The sequence below is a fragment of the Stenella coeruleoalba genome (assembly GCF_951394435.1).
Source record: "Stenella coeruleoalba genome assembly, chromosome: 14".
Taxonomy (NCBI): Eukaryota; Metazoa; Chordata; class Mammalia; order Artiodactyla; family Delphinidae; genus Stenella; species Stenella coeruleoalba.
Window position 1 is genome coordinate 81,260,437 of NC_137160.1, and position 14,952 is coordinate 81,275,388.

General features: G+C 44.1%; 1 protein-coding gene across 1 annotated transcript; it reads left to right on the forward strand.

Moving 5' to 3' along the window:
• Positions 1–2: 2 nt before the first annotated feature.
• On the forward strand, positions 3–12,759 carry GPN3 (GPN-loop GTPase 3). The gene is made up of 8 exons (XM_079942431.1): positions 3–140; positions 2,997–3,105; positions 8,083–8,250; positions 9,950–10,074; positions 10,664–10,779; positions 10,929–11,025; positions 11,557–11,685; positions 12,134–12,759. The coding sequence occupies exons 1-8, from the start codon at positions 93–95 to the stop codon at positions 12,194–12,196; spliced, it is 855 nt and encodes a 284-aa protein (XP_079798557.1). The 5' UTR covers positions 3–92; the 3' UTR covers positions 12,197–12,759.
• The last annotated feature ends 2,193 nt before the right edge of the window (positions 12,760–14,952 follow it).

Here is a 14,952-nt window from a genome sequence, read left to right on the forward strand (position 1 = left end):
ACTCAGTGGGCGTCGCGCGAAGGCTGAAGGGAGCGTCGTGGTGGCGTTCTGGGTCTCGGCGGCGGGAGGTGTCAGGAACCGCGGGAGCAAGCATGCCTCGGTATGCGCAGCTGGTCATGGGCCCCGCAGGCAGCGGGAAGGTGAGGCTTTGGCGGAAGAAGGAGAGAAATGTCGAAGTTTGTGGGAGGCTGGGAGGTTCAGGTCCTGAGGGAGGAGCTGGCGGTTGTGTGTATTGGGGACCTTGAGACCCTGGGCAGCTCGCTTCTGCAGTCTGGGCTTCAGTGTTCCTTTTGTTGTTGTTTTGAAAGGAGATTGATGATAGTTGCTAATATTTATTGCGTACTTAAGCCCCAGATACTGCCCCAAGTTATAGCGTACTTAAGCCCCAGATCCTTTCCTGTTAAGGAAAAACAACTTACTTCCTTAAAAATCCTGTGAGTTAAGTCCTGTTACTCCCATTTTGCCGGTAAGGAAAATGAGACACAGAAAGGTTAAGTTTTTGCTCAGGGTGACACACCTAGTACATGATGGCTGGAATTTGAATCCAGTTTTGTCTAACTCCAGAATTTGTCCCCAGTCTTTAACCCAGGAGGTTAAAGTGGGGTCTCGTTAATCACTGCTTCTCAGAGATTGAGACGTGGACTTATGGAATTTGAGGAGACTTTAGGAGGTACATGGGCCTGACATTAATGAGCATTGAATCGTGTATTGAGAAAGTTGCTCCCTTTTCAGTTTTCTTTCGGTTTGCATTGAGGTGAAATCATCAGTTTGGTGCTAGCGTATCTTCAACACTTCTTTAATTCTCAAGTCTTTTTGGAGAGCAGATTTTAGACTCAGAGGTTTTGACAGGCAACTATATTCAGCTAGAACTGAAAGAATTTTGTTAAAGTTGCATATAATTTTATGATTACCTTCACGTTATGGAAATTATAACTGGTTTTCTGGTTAGAGATACAGTTTTTTCTTGTAAACAACTATTAAGGGAATCCTATTAGGGGCACTCAAATATGGTAGAAATTGTGACGATATTGATCAAGTAACAGGAGTGTGGGAAACACTGGAGTCTGTGGAGGTGTTGTGTGGCTTCAGTTTTTTGTTTTTTGGTTTTTTTTTATAAATTTATTTTATTTATTTTTGTCTGTGTTGGGTCTTCGCTGCTGTGCGTAGGCTTTCTCTAGTTGTGGCAAGCAGGGGCTACTCTTTGTTGTGGTGCGCGGGCTTCTCATTGCGGTGGCTTCTCTTGTTGCGGAGCACGGGCTCTAGGCACACGGGCTTCAGTAGCTGTGGCTCGCGGGCTCTAGAGCGCAGGCTTAGTAGTTGTGGCACACGGGGTTAGTTGCTCTGCGGCATGTGGGATCTTCCCGGACCAGGGCTCGAACCTGTGTCCCCTGCATTGGCAGGCGGAGTCTTAACCACTGCGCCACCGGGGAAGCCCTGGCTTCAGTTTTTAAATTGACAAACACGTTGCTCTGATGCTTGGCCTATTCTGGGTGCAGGAGATACACATGCGACTATGATATGGCCCTTGCTTACCCGAAGCCAGTAGTCTATTTGGGAATACTTAGATTAGTTACTTAAAATACAGTGTGATGTATAGAGAGGACCTCCTAGGCAGAGAGAACAGTGTGTGTAAAGTCACTGAGGAGAAAGATAAAAGCATGATAGAGATTATTTCTATATTCTAGATTAATTTTCAGACAGATTGTGTTAGATAAGTATCTTTCTATAAACTTTTGATGCCTGCTACCAGAAATACTCACTGGGCATGTTCTTTGTGCCAAGCATTGTTCTGGGCCCTGGGGATTGTGTAGTGACTAAAACACACACACAAAGTCCTGTGCACTTGTGGAGTTTATTCAAACATATGAGTCAATTAGAAATAATTATCAAGCATTTATTATGTACCAGGTATTGTTATAGTCCCTGGGCGTATACAACTGAATAAGACACATCCCTGTCTTTATTTATTTACTTACTTTATGGCCTTGCTGTGTGATTTGCTGGATCTTAGTTCCCTGACCAGGGATCAAACCTGGGCCTTGGCAGTGAAGGTGCCAAATCCTAACCACTGGACAGCCAGGGAATTCGCAACACATTCCCACCTTTATTTTTTTATCTTTTATTTTTTAAAAAAGTATTTATTTGGTTATTTGGCTGTGCCGGGTCTTAGTTGCAGCACGTGGGATCTTTGTTGAGGCGAGTGGGATCTTTAGTTGCAGCATGCAGGCTCTTAGTTGCTACATGTGGGATCTAGTTCCCTCAACAGGGATTGAACCCAGACCCCCTGCATTGGGAGTATGGAGTCTTAGCCACTGGACCACCAGGAAAGTTCCCACATCCCTGCCTTTAAATAGAGGGTGGGAGAGACAGACAAGTAGCCTAGAGATTTTAACATAGTACATGAGGGATAAAAAATTTTCTAAACCCAAAGTTGTAAACTGATAGTGCACTTCCAGGCTATTTACTGGCCTGATATTCTCTCATCTTGGAATGTTACTCCCCTGGCTTGGCAAGCACACTGCTGTCTCTCAGCTCAGATATTCCCTTCTCAGAGACATCGTCCCTGAGCACCCCACCTAAAGCTTTGTTTGGACTGTACCAATCCTAGTGGAGACACCTTGTGTCAGGTGCTGCAATGTGCAATCAGAAATCTTCCCTTTAAATTCCACTTGTTGCATGTTAGAGCAGTAAGGAGCCTTGGTGATCATGGAGGCCATTCCAGTTAGAGACAAGAAAATTGAGGGACAGATTGGAAAAGCACCCTTCCCAGGGTTACCCATGAGTCCGAGCCAGGTCTGGATCTGCAGCCCAGTCAGGTGTCCTGACTCCCAGCCCAGTGCCTTTTCCCTCTTTTCAGTCAGCTTCTTGGTCAATGAAGGAATAGTTTTGGCCTTAGTAGACACGGCTCAAGGGGTGTGGAGAGTCCTTCTGGAGGTGTAGAGGGTAAGCACTGCACTGCTTGTTGCTCTAACCCCTCATGCTTTGTGACATTACAGAGCACCTATTGTGCCACCATTGTCCAGCACTGTGAAGCCCTCAATCGGTCTGTCCAAGTTGTGAACCTAGATCCTGCAGCAGAACATTTCAACTACTCCGTGATGGCTGGTAAGTCCTGAGCAGAGCCTTGCCCCTCCTTCAGGAAAAATAGGGGAGTAGGGAGGCAGTGAGCACTGGCTGCTCAACACAGAAGCTGAAAATTAATACAGTCTGGTCCCCTGGTTTTGTGGTGAACAACATGAGGCTGAATGTCATTTGGTGACATCAGCTCATGTTGATGTATGTGACAGTATCCTTTCTTAGTCTCTGAAGTAAGAATTAAAAATGAGTAGACTCCTCCCTCACCACCCTTCCCTTTTGTTTCTTTCATGTTTGATCGTGTTTGGTAAACCTGTTTTACTGCTGATCATACTATAAGTGAACAACCTAAATGTTTTGTTTTGTCTTTTAAGTCTTTTAATTTATTCATTCAATTGTCTGTTGAACACCTACTTTATGCCAGGCACCAGGGTTATAGCAGAGGACAAGACAGATACTATCCCTACCTTTGTGGACCTTTTAGCAAGGGAGATAAGCAAAATGATAAACATGTTACAGATTGTGGTAAGGACTGCTTTAGGCTGATGAGAAGGAATAACTGGGAGAGGTTGCTTTAGGGATGACGTCTCTGAGAAGGAGCTCTTTGGGCCTAGACCTGAAGATGGTAATGTGCTCACCAAGTTGGAAGAATATCAAGGTCACTATATAAGGGAGAGATGGGAAAGGGCTTGGTGTGTTCCAGAAAAAGCGAAGATGCTGATAAGCTGGGGCATAAGGAGTGAAGGAAAGAGATGGGTAGGAGCTAGTAGGACATGAGAAGTATGGATTTTTTCCTGTTTTTTACCCTGTTTAGTCTGTTTGGGCCGCTGTAACAAAATACCAGACTGGGTGGCTTATAAACAACAGAAATGGATTTCTTACAGTTCAGGAGGCCGGAAGTCCAATATTAGGGTGCTGCCAGCATGGTCAGATTCTGGCGAAGGCCCTCTTCCCAGTTGTAGACTGCTGACTTCTCACTGTGTCCTCACATGATGGAAGGGGGAGAGGGACCTCTTTTATAAAAGCACTAATCCCATTCACCTCCCCAAAGCCCCACCTACTAGTATCATCATCCTGGGCGTTAGGTTTTCAACATATGAGTTTTAGAGGGACACAAATACTCAATTTATAAGGGACTTCGCTGGCAGTCCAGTAGGTAGGACTCCACGCTTCCATTGCAGGGGGCATGGGTTCAATTCCTGGTCGGGGAACTAAGATCCCGCAAGCTGTGTGCGGCACAGCCACCCCCCTCAAAAAAAAAAAATCCTCAATTTACAGCACCTTTCAACAGTGGAATGTCATTAGAGGGTTTCCAGCAGGGGGAGAGGATTGACATCTGATTTACGGTTTTCTTTTGTTATTTTTTTGGTGAGGGGTTATTTGTTTTTTTAATATTTATTTATTTATTTGGTTGTGGCGAGTCTTAGTTGCGGCAGGTGGGCTCCTTAGTTACGGCAAGAGGGCTCCTTAGTTGCGGCTTGTGAGCTCCTTAGTTGCGGCTCGCTGGCTTCTTGGTTGTGGCACATGGATTCCTTAGTTGCGGCTTGAGGGCTCCTTAGTTGTGGCATGCTAACTCTCACTTACAGCATGCATGTGGGATCTAGTTCCCAGACCAGGGATCAAATCCGGGCCCCCTGCATTGGGAGCATGAAGTCTTAACCACTGTGCCACCAGGGAAGTCCCTGATTTATGTTTTTAATCTTTTTTTTTTTTTTTTTTTTTTTTTTTTTGCGGTACGTGGGTCTCTCACTGTTGTGACCTCTCCCGCCGCGGAGCACAGGCTCCGGACGTGCAGGCCCAGCGGCCATGGCTTACGGGCCCAGCCGCTCTGCGGCACGTGGGATCCCCCCGGACCGGGGCACAAACCCGCGTCCCCTGCATCGGCAGGCGGACGGACTCCCAACAACTGCGCCACCAGGGAAGCCCCCTGATTTATGTTTTTAAAAATAACTGGCTCTCAGATGAAAAATGGACTCCAGAGGGTCAAGAGTCGAAGCAGGGACCAGCAGTGAGGCTATTACAGTTGTTTAGGTGGCTTGGACTAGGGTGATCATGGTGGAGATACAAAGGAGCAGGCAGATATGGTATATATTTTGCAAGTAGAATTAGCAGCATTTTGTGGGAGATTGAACTAGAAGGGTGTAGGAAAGGGAGAGATCAGGGTCACTCTTAGGTTTCTGACTTGAGCTGTTGAGTGCATGATATTGTTTACTGAGGAGGAAGACAAATCGGTTTAAGTTTGAGGCAGTTCTCTTTGCACTTGCTAAGTTTGAGATGTCTGATAGCTATCTAAGAGGTTATACCAAGAAGGCATTCGGGGACTTCCCTGGTGGCGCAGTGGTTGGGAATCCGCCTGCCAACGCAGGGGACACGGGTTCAAGCCGTGGTCCGGGAAGATCCCACATACCGTGGAACAACTAAGCCCCTGCGCCACAACTACTGAGCCTGCGCTCTAGAGCCCGTGAGCCACAACTACTGAGCCCGCGTGCTGCAACTACTGAAGCCCACAAGCCTTGAAGGTGTCTCATCTTCAGGGGTCTGGTAGAGGAGGTGGGGTCAGTGAGGTAGGAAAAAAGTCAGGAAAATGTAGCATCAAAGAAGCCAGGAGGGGACTTCCCTGGTGGCGCAGTGGTTAAGAATCCACCTGCCAGTGCAGGGGACACGGGTTCAAACCCTGGTCCAGGAAGATCCCACATGCTGTGGAGCAACTGAGCTTGTGCACCACAACTACTGAACCTGCACTCTAGAGCCCGTGCTCCGCAACAAGAGAAGCCACTGCAATGAGAAGCCTGCGCACCGCAATGAAGAGTAGCCTCCGCTCACCACAAGTAGAGAAAGCCTGCACGCAAGCAACGAAGACCCAACACAGCCAAAAATAAATAAGTAAATCTATTTAAAAAAGGCCAGGAGAAGAGACTGTTTCACTAAAGAGCTGGTGCCTGGTTATGTCAGATGCAGCTGGGAAGTTGTACAAGAAGACAGAGGAGTGACTGTGAGATTTGGGAATGTGGAAGTGTTGGCGACTTTGGTGATTTCAGTGGGATGGTAGGGATGGAGGCCAGGTTGCAGTGGTTTGAAGAGTGAACTGAGGTGATGCCGTGTAGATGCTGAGCAGAGATGACTTGCTGAGGAAGTTTTGCTGTGAAAGAAGCAGAGAAGTGGGACTATAACTGGTGGGGTATGTGAGGGTCAAGGGAGGTTTTAAGGTTGAAGATGGTAACTGGAACAGAGTTGTATGCTGAAGAGAATGATCCAATAAAAAGAAAGAAACTGAAGATACCAGAGAGGGGCAATGACTGTAAGGTTGACTGCGAGAGTGAGAAAGGGGAGGGGCTCCCAAACAGGTGGAGGGTTTTGCCTTTGCCAAGAGTTGGGGAGTTCTTCCATTGTAGCCGGAAGGAAGCCAAGGTGGAAGGCACCATGTAATATTGGTGGTGGGAATGTGGGAAATTCTCTTTTGTTGACTTCTGGTTTCTGTGAATGTCATGTGTGGTCATCAGCTGAGGGTGGCTAGAAGTGGGTGTGGGTAGGGTGAGGGAGGCAGGTTGAAAAGAGAGGAAGAGGTATGAAACAGTCATCTTCCTTGAGAAAAAGCATTTCATTGCTTTGGGATCATTTGGTTGCTTCCAACAGAGAGCACTCAAGCTAGCCTATATAAAAGGAGGATTTTTTAGAAGGAATTGGGGGACTTCTCACAAAACCCAAGAGCAAGCAAGGCTTTATGAGAGACTAGAACCCAAAACATAAAAACTAACAGGAATCTAGGCTGGCTTTCTGTCTCTTTTTGTCTGTCTTACAGACCAGCTTCTCTGCTTCGGGATGCACATGGCAGCCAACAAAAATCCCCCCACCTCTAGTTCACATCACTTTCTGGTACAAGTGCCTTACTGACTAATGTCCTTGAGTCATCCTTTTAGAAGGCCCTAACTTTGAGCAGATGTTTATCCCTGGGAAAGTGCATAGGAAGACATTATCCATATAAATGTGGCTGTGAGTGAACTGAGATTGTAGGTTTGAACACAAGAGTACTGATTTCCAATACTTTGTAATAGAAGAGAACCATGTGTATACCAGAATGTTTAAGCTCCTGCTATAGGTGATTTAGCTACATTATCTCATGTAGTCCTCATCCTTCTACCCCAGGATATATGATTTGTCCCCACTCTTATACATAAGGAAAGTGAGGCACAGGGAGGTTAAGTAGCTTCCCTAGGGTGATGATATTAAGAAACGGTAATTGGTTTTCTTGGTATGGTTTTGTTTTACTTGCTTAAGAATAGGTGGTGTATATTCAGATTGTTCAAATTGCAAAAGGTACAGAAGAGTAAGTATGCAGGAAACCGTCTTCCTCCCAGCTCTGTGTCCTGGCAGGTGGCTACCCTCCCTTGAGGCAGCCAGTGTTGCTAGTTTCTGGGATATCTTTCCAAAGTCTATGCATGTAAAATAAAATATGTATATTTGTATATATAGTAAATTTTTGTCTTTTTTTTTTTTTTAACACAAATGACGGCATTCTAACACAGAGTTCTGCACCTTGCAATTTTCAGTGAATAGTATACCTGGAAGATTATATCACCTCAGTTCTTAAAGAGCTTCTCCTTTATTTTATTTTTTTTGCGGTACGCGGGCCTCTCACCGCTGTGGCCTCTCCCGTTGCAGAGCACAGGCTCCCGACGCACAGGCTCAGCGGCCATGGCTCACGGGCCTAGCCGCTCCGCGGCATGTGGGATCCTCCCGCACCGGGGCACGAACCCGTGTCCCCTGCATCGGCAGGCGGACTCTCAACCACTGTGCTACCAGGGAAGCCCAAGAGCTTCTCCTTTTTATGGTTGGATAGGATTTCATTGTCTGGCTGTACAAAAATGTATTTAATTTGTTACTATGGACACTGCTACAGTGAATAACCATGTACAGAAGTAATTTCATGCATGTGAGTTTTTATATATTTGTTAATTATCACCAGTGAGGATAATGCTCTTGTATTGTGGTCCCTCTCTGTGGTTTCAGACATCCGGGAATTGATTGAGGTGGATGACGTGATGGAGGACAATACTCTGCAGTTCGGTCCCAATGGAGGATTGGTATTTTGCATGGAATACTTTGCCAATAATTTCGATTGGCTAGAGGACTGTCTCGGCCATGTAGAGGATGACTACATCCTTTTTGACTGTCCAGGTAAGTCAGCTATCTGAATGTATCATTTTCCCTGAAGTCGTGCTCATTCTGTCCTCAGTGGAGAAAGTGGAGTGAGCATTCGTAGCTCTAAACCCTGCTGCGGTAAGGTACAACTCGCTTACTTATTGGCTTATATTAATTCATTGAGTTTACTGAGTGCTTATTTTGTACCCTGGAAATACCTAGAAAGCAAGGTACCCATGGTCTCTGCCCTCATGGAGTCCACAGGCAAGTGGTAGTGCTAGGCAGTATAAACAAAAATCACCCAAATGGACTTCCCTGGTGGCACAGTGGTTAAGAATCTGCCTGCCAATGCAGGGTACATGGGTTCAATCCCTGGTCCGGGAAGATCCCTCCCACATGCCGCAGAGCAGCTAAGCCCATGTGCCACAACTACTAAACCTGTGCTCTAGAACTTGCGAGCCACAACTACTGAGCCCACGTGCCACAACTACTGAGCCCGCGTGCCTATAGCCCGTGCTGTGCAACAAGAGAAGCCACTGCAATGAGAAGTCCACACACCACAACAAAGAGTAGCCCCCGCTCGCCGCAACTAGAGAAAGCCCGTGCACAGCAGCGACGACCCAGTGCAGCCGTAAATAAATAAATAAACAAACAAATAAATAAATAATCACCCAAATGATTATTTAATATATTTCTGACAGGCACTCCACAGGAGTAGCACAGACCATCACACAGCAAGGAGGTTGGGGAGGCTTCTCATCAAGTAGCATGTAAGCCAGACCTTAGGGTAAGGTGAGGGAGACTGTGCTGCAGGCAAAGGGCACAGCATGTTGAAGGCCTTGAGGCAGGAAGAAATGAGCTGTGTTTGAGGCACCAAAAAGGCCCTTGTGGCTGGAGCACAGTAAACAAAGGGAAGTGTCCTGAGGTGAGACTGGTAGGGGACAGATGATCACATGACTTCTCAAGCCAAATTATGAATTTAAGACTTAAGCCTAACCTAGTTTTGATCGTTTGTGGCTCTCACATTTTTTCCCCTTTTTTTAAAAATAAATTTACTTATTTATTTATTTATTTTTAGCTGCGTTGGGTCTTCATTGCTGCGCGCGGGCTTTCTCTAGTTGCGGCGAGCGGAGGCTACTCTTCCTTGTCATGTGCAGGCTTCTCATTGTGGTGGCTTCTCGTTGCGGAGCACAGGCTCTAGGCGTGCGGGCTTCAGTAGTTGTGGCACGTGGGCTCTATAGCGCAGGCTCAGTTGTTGTGGTGCACGGGCTTAGTTGCTCCGCGGCATGTGGGATCTTCCCGGACCAGGGCTCGAACCTGTGTCCCCTCCACTGGCAGGCAGATTCTTAACCACTGCACCACCAGGGAAGTCCCTCCCCTTTGTTTTTAACTGAACATACACACACCCACAGAAAACTGCAGAGGTCATAAGTGTACAGCTTGATGAAGATTCCCAAACCTAACACACCTTTGTAGCATTCACTTTTGATCAGCAAAAACGGAAGTGTGAAGAACCTCACTTTCTACGTAAAACTGCATAGTTTCCTTGGAATTCTCGTGGTATTGTGATTGCTTCAAGAGCCTGTAAGACCCCTTGAAAATTGAATATGTTACCACCAGAGGTTGACTTCGTTTTTTTTTTTTCCTCAGCTGTCTTATAGGAAATTGTTTTCCTGTAATTTGGTAATTTAACATATATCCTGATTGTAATAGTCTCATAATGTTCTTCATGTAGGTCAGATTGAATTGTACACTCACCTGCCCGTGATGAAACAGCTGGTCCAGCAACTAGAACAGTGGGAGTTTCGAGTCTGTGGAGTTTTTCTTGTTGATTCTCAGTTCATGGTGGAGTCGTTCAAGGTTCGAGGATAAATCTGTTGTCGATTTTTCAGTCATGGGTACAAGCAGATGGCAGTCTCCTTTAATTGTTGCATGATTTCTGGATGTTTCACAAACTATACTCCAGAATTATTTAATATCCCGTAATATTAAATTATTATAATAATGTATTCTTAACTCAAATGATAAATTGTGATACTGTATATAGATTTGGGGGAACTACTTACCAAGAAAAATTAGGCAGATGTGTATCTTCATATAAGTCTTTTTCTGATGATGTTTTATCTAGTTTATGAACTATCTAAAACAAACATTATTTCCCATTAGTAGCCCCTAAGGAATATTTGATGGAAAAGATTAAAGGTGTCATCTAAATTGAGATTTGTGATCACCATGGATTAAATCTACATTTTCCCTCCTTATCCTCACCCTTGGAAACCAGGGGTCAAGAATCTGATTAGTGGACTGTCTTCTTTTACTTTACTTTAGCCTTTCTTTTACTTAGGCCAGTTTTGTTCAGAGAGAAGCAGGAGCCTCTCTTTTATGTGGAGACCAGGGAACTTTTTTGGCACCAGTTGATTCATCTTCCCTTTTCTGTTTCCTCCTTCAGTTTATTTCTGGCATCTTATCAGCCCTGAGTGCTATGATCTCTCTAGAAATTCCTCAAGTTAACGTCATGACGAAAATGGATCTGCTGAGTAAGAAAGCTAAAAAGGAAATTGAGAAGTGAGTTTGCTTCTTCCATATCATCATATGTCAGCTGCAGAGATGAACCTTCTAAGCTTTATTTCGATGTGAGGTTCTGTCAGTCTATAAATCTAGTGTCCTGATTTATTCTTCCTTTTATTCATCAGTCTTCTTTCTCACTTTTAAAGGTTTCTAGATCCAGACATGTATTCTTTATTAGATGACCCTACAAGCGACTTAAGAAGCAAAAAATTCAAAAAATTGACTAACGCTATATGTGGACTGGTAAGCTTTCAAAATTGTTGGATTTTATTTTTAATGACCTGGTCAGGTGTGTATTGGCATCCATTCAGTGGCCACCATTTTGGAAAACATGGCCCAACCCTATTGCCTTGCCAAAGGAGGAGGGTGGGAGTCTGTGGGCTGGCTGGTCAGCAGTTTAATTTAGAAGCAATTATTGTCAGTAGCCAGTAAGTTAACTGATGTGTCTATTATTCCAAGCTGTTTTGGGAGCTCAGACTTGTCTTTGCCTTTTGGAATTTCCAGTGGTGGTTGAGTTCAGGTAAATGCCTATGAAACAGTGTCTGGTTCAGTAACAAGTTAGCAAGTATTCTAGTTGGTCATAAGCCAGAAAAATCAGTATTGATTTGCTGTTGTTCTGTCTCTGTCTGTCCTTCCTCCCCACAACACACACACATACACACACACACAAATGGTTTTAACCAGAAGTGTAAATGGTTATAAAACTCAAATATAATTTGAAAATTAAGTATTTTGTACTTCAGAATGACCCTTTCTGAAATCCCCAACTTGTAGATTGACGACTACAGCATGGTTCGATTTTTGCCTTACGATCAGTCAGATGAAGAAAGCATGAACATCGTATTACAGCATATTGATTTTGCCATTCAGTATGGAGAAGACTTGGAATTTAAAGAACCGAAGGTACTTTCTGGTTTGGGGTGTTTATTGCCTTTTGGTAAAAACGTTTACCAGCACTCACTGGCCTCCTGCATAATCCCATGGAGTTAAGCTCTTTGTCCTCAGAGCTTGGGCATACATGGAAAGAGGAGGTGAAATGCAACTGGGCTCGGGCTGCCCTCACGTATGTCAGTGAGGCCCTGTCACAGCACATTAGCTGAGAATTGGCATGAATATAAACTCGAGGAAGAGTTTACTTCTAAATGAGATATAAGCCCTTTAATTTACCACATGTCTGGAAACATTCTGTCAGTCATTCCTTTTGTTATTAACGATCACTGTGAGCAACACCTGGAGCTGATGCTGGGCGTTAGCTCCTTATAGAGCATTACCTGAAAAACATGTAAGCATATACTAGGTCTAACTGAGGGGAAGTGGATGTATTTTCTATCTTGTGTTTCCTTTGTGTCAGGAACATGAAGATGAGTCATCTTCCGTGTTTGACGAATATTTTCAAGAACACCAGAATGAATGAAGAGTTTGTTAAAAAGTAACCAAATGTGTGAGGAGCTTGTGGCTGAACTGGCAGAACCTTCTCTTCGAAAGATGGAACACTAGAAAGCTACTTACTTTAATGAAAAAAAATAATACTTGACTCTTTATCAGCAATCAGGAACATGCCTGAATCAAGTTCTTAGTTATTCTGAAACTGCTGCTGTTTAAAGTGGCATCTTTTAGTATTATTGGAACAGCATAATTTAGATTTTAAAAGTCGAAATTGAAATGAATGTAGATAGATTTGTGTATATAATATAAATTAGCACCTGTGATACAGTTAAGACCAGTCTACTTTTAGTTTTACTGTTTGATTTTTGTTATTTTTGAAGTTTTTTTGGAGGGACAGGAATTATTGTAACAAAATATGCATATATGTGTCCAAAGAAAAAAAAATCTGGAAGAATATAGATAAGACCATTGCTTACCTGTATCTCCCAGTTTTCCTACATTGAAAATGTATTATTTGTATAATTTAAAAATGAAAAGTAACTGTGTTTTAAGATATATATGTATATAAATAAAAGAAACAGGAAAATAGTACTAACTTTTTATTACACTCTTGTTTTCCAGTCAGAATTTGAAATATTCAGCCAGGGCAATTTGTTTTTTGGTTTTTTTCCAAAGTTTTGAATGAGTAAATTTCCCCAAGTGTCCAAATGTAGGCAGTGCCTTTTTTTTTTTAAGTGTGATTTGTAGTCTCTGAGCACTTAAAAATGTGTACTTTACTTGAATAACAAATGCACACAAAAATGCAAAAGATAATTTTTTCTTTTTAACTTCTTGACACATTGAATTATTTTCAGTATTTATAAGTTCATTTGTGATAGGCCCTGGGGAATGGCTAGTCAGTCAACAGATACTTCTCTAGCACCCACTAAAGGAAAGCAGAATCTCTTTTATTGAGTTCTGCCAGGCATTGTGCTAAGAAGAAGCATTTTGCATAATCTCTTTCATTTAATCCTCACAGCAGGTCTGGTCTCCATTGGTGCTGGATCTTCCTGCAGTTGCAGATTAAGTCCTTGTAGAAAACCTGTAACTTGGGTTAAATTTTTAATCATTCTTGGGCCTAGATAGCAGAAGTACACCTGCAGTGTCAAATTTGATCCATTTTCATTAAAGATGCAAAGTGTGAGGGGCCATAGCTATCAGTGGTAACTTGTGCCTAGCGGCCCAGGCTGGGGGCAGGAGTTGGGTATTTGCACCATGGTCCGCTGGTGTGAGCTATTCTCACAGGGCACTCAGGAGAGCATGATGAGTGGACAACATGAGGACGTGCTGGGCTGCTCGGGGACTTTTTCTGTGGCCCTTGAGGATGCAAAGGTCAAAAACACCCTGATCTCCCAGTGTTGCTAAATTTTAGAAATGTTATTGTCATGTGAGAGGGGAAGAAAGAAAAGACAGCTTTTCATTCGCCCTCTTCATTACTCCTTGAGCTATACCTCCCTACTTTAGCTTCTGGAGAGTCTGGTGTGTGCCTGTGGGGAAGAGGTGAAGGGTCAGATTCCATTTCCTTCCCCTCTCGACACTGGAGTTTAAAAGATGAATATGACAGTTCCAGTCCTGAAGGATTTCACTGTCTTGTAGGAGAGCCTGACGTGATTCTTCAGACAAATTTACTAGTGGGTGCCAGGCACTGGGGCTAAAATGGGACTGCCTAGGGCAAACACGACCTTACTGTCATGCGATGATATGCTGGGCCCTTAAGACTAACCATAAACAAGGAAACCTCTGATAAGGAATGTGAAGAAAAGAAAACAGTAATGAAATGGAGAGTGACTGTGGGGCTACTTTGCATGCCCGTCAAATAAGTCTCCCCCTAAAAGGTGCAATTTGGCCAGAGATGTAAATAACAAATCAGTTGTGGGAACATGGGACAAAGTAATCTAGTTTGAGGCACTGGCAGAAGAAATGGCCAGAAGCAGCAATGACCTTGGCTTTTAACCAGAGGCATAATAGGTTAAGAATTCCTGAGCTTTTAGTATGTTCTGGGCGTGTAATTTCAAAGCACTTTACATGCAATTCGTTTCATCCTCAGAAAACTGAGGTAAGTACTGTTATCTCCATTTTCAGACAAAGAACTGAGGCACAGAGAAGTTAACTTGCCCGGAGTTACACAGCCAATAAATCTTGGAGCTGCATTCAAACCCAAGGTCCATTTTCTCAACTATTACACAAAGAATTGCAGCACATAATCACACGAGTAATACACAAATCCCTTCTCACTGTGATCCTTTCTCCGTTTTTAAAATCAGTGGATTGAGTTCATTCTTTCACTCAACAAGTAGTATTGATGCTTACCATGTACCATCACTGTTATCGGTGTAGTGACATAGCAGTGAACAAAACAATCCTTGTCGACGTTCACATGGAGAGAGGGAGACAAAACACAGAAGTAAACTAAAAAGAATCAGAACTAAGGAAGAAAAGAGAGAAAGGGGAGTGAAGTGGGACTGAATTTAAAATAGTGTGCCCCAAGGAGTGCTTCACTGAAAAGGTGATCTTTAAGGAAAAACAAAGGAAGTGGTGATTTATCACTGGGATTCAGTACCCCCAGATCCATCTCCACTTTTGCCCACACCTCACGCATGCCCGACACTCAGAGCCCATGCCTAAGGCTCGGGCGCCCCCTGATGCCCCTGCGTATCCGCGCAGCCGCAACAGCTAGCCGCGAACAGCAAGGCCGGAAGCGCGGCATCCTGCCCTCGCCCTCCCCTTCCGGCTCACTTCCGCCTA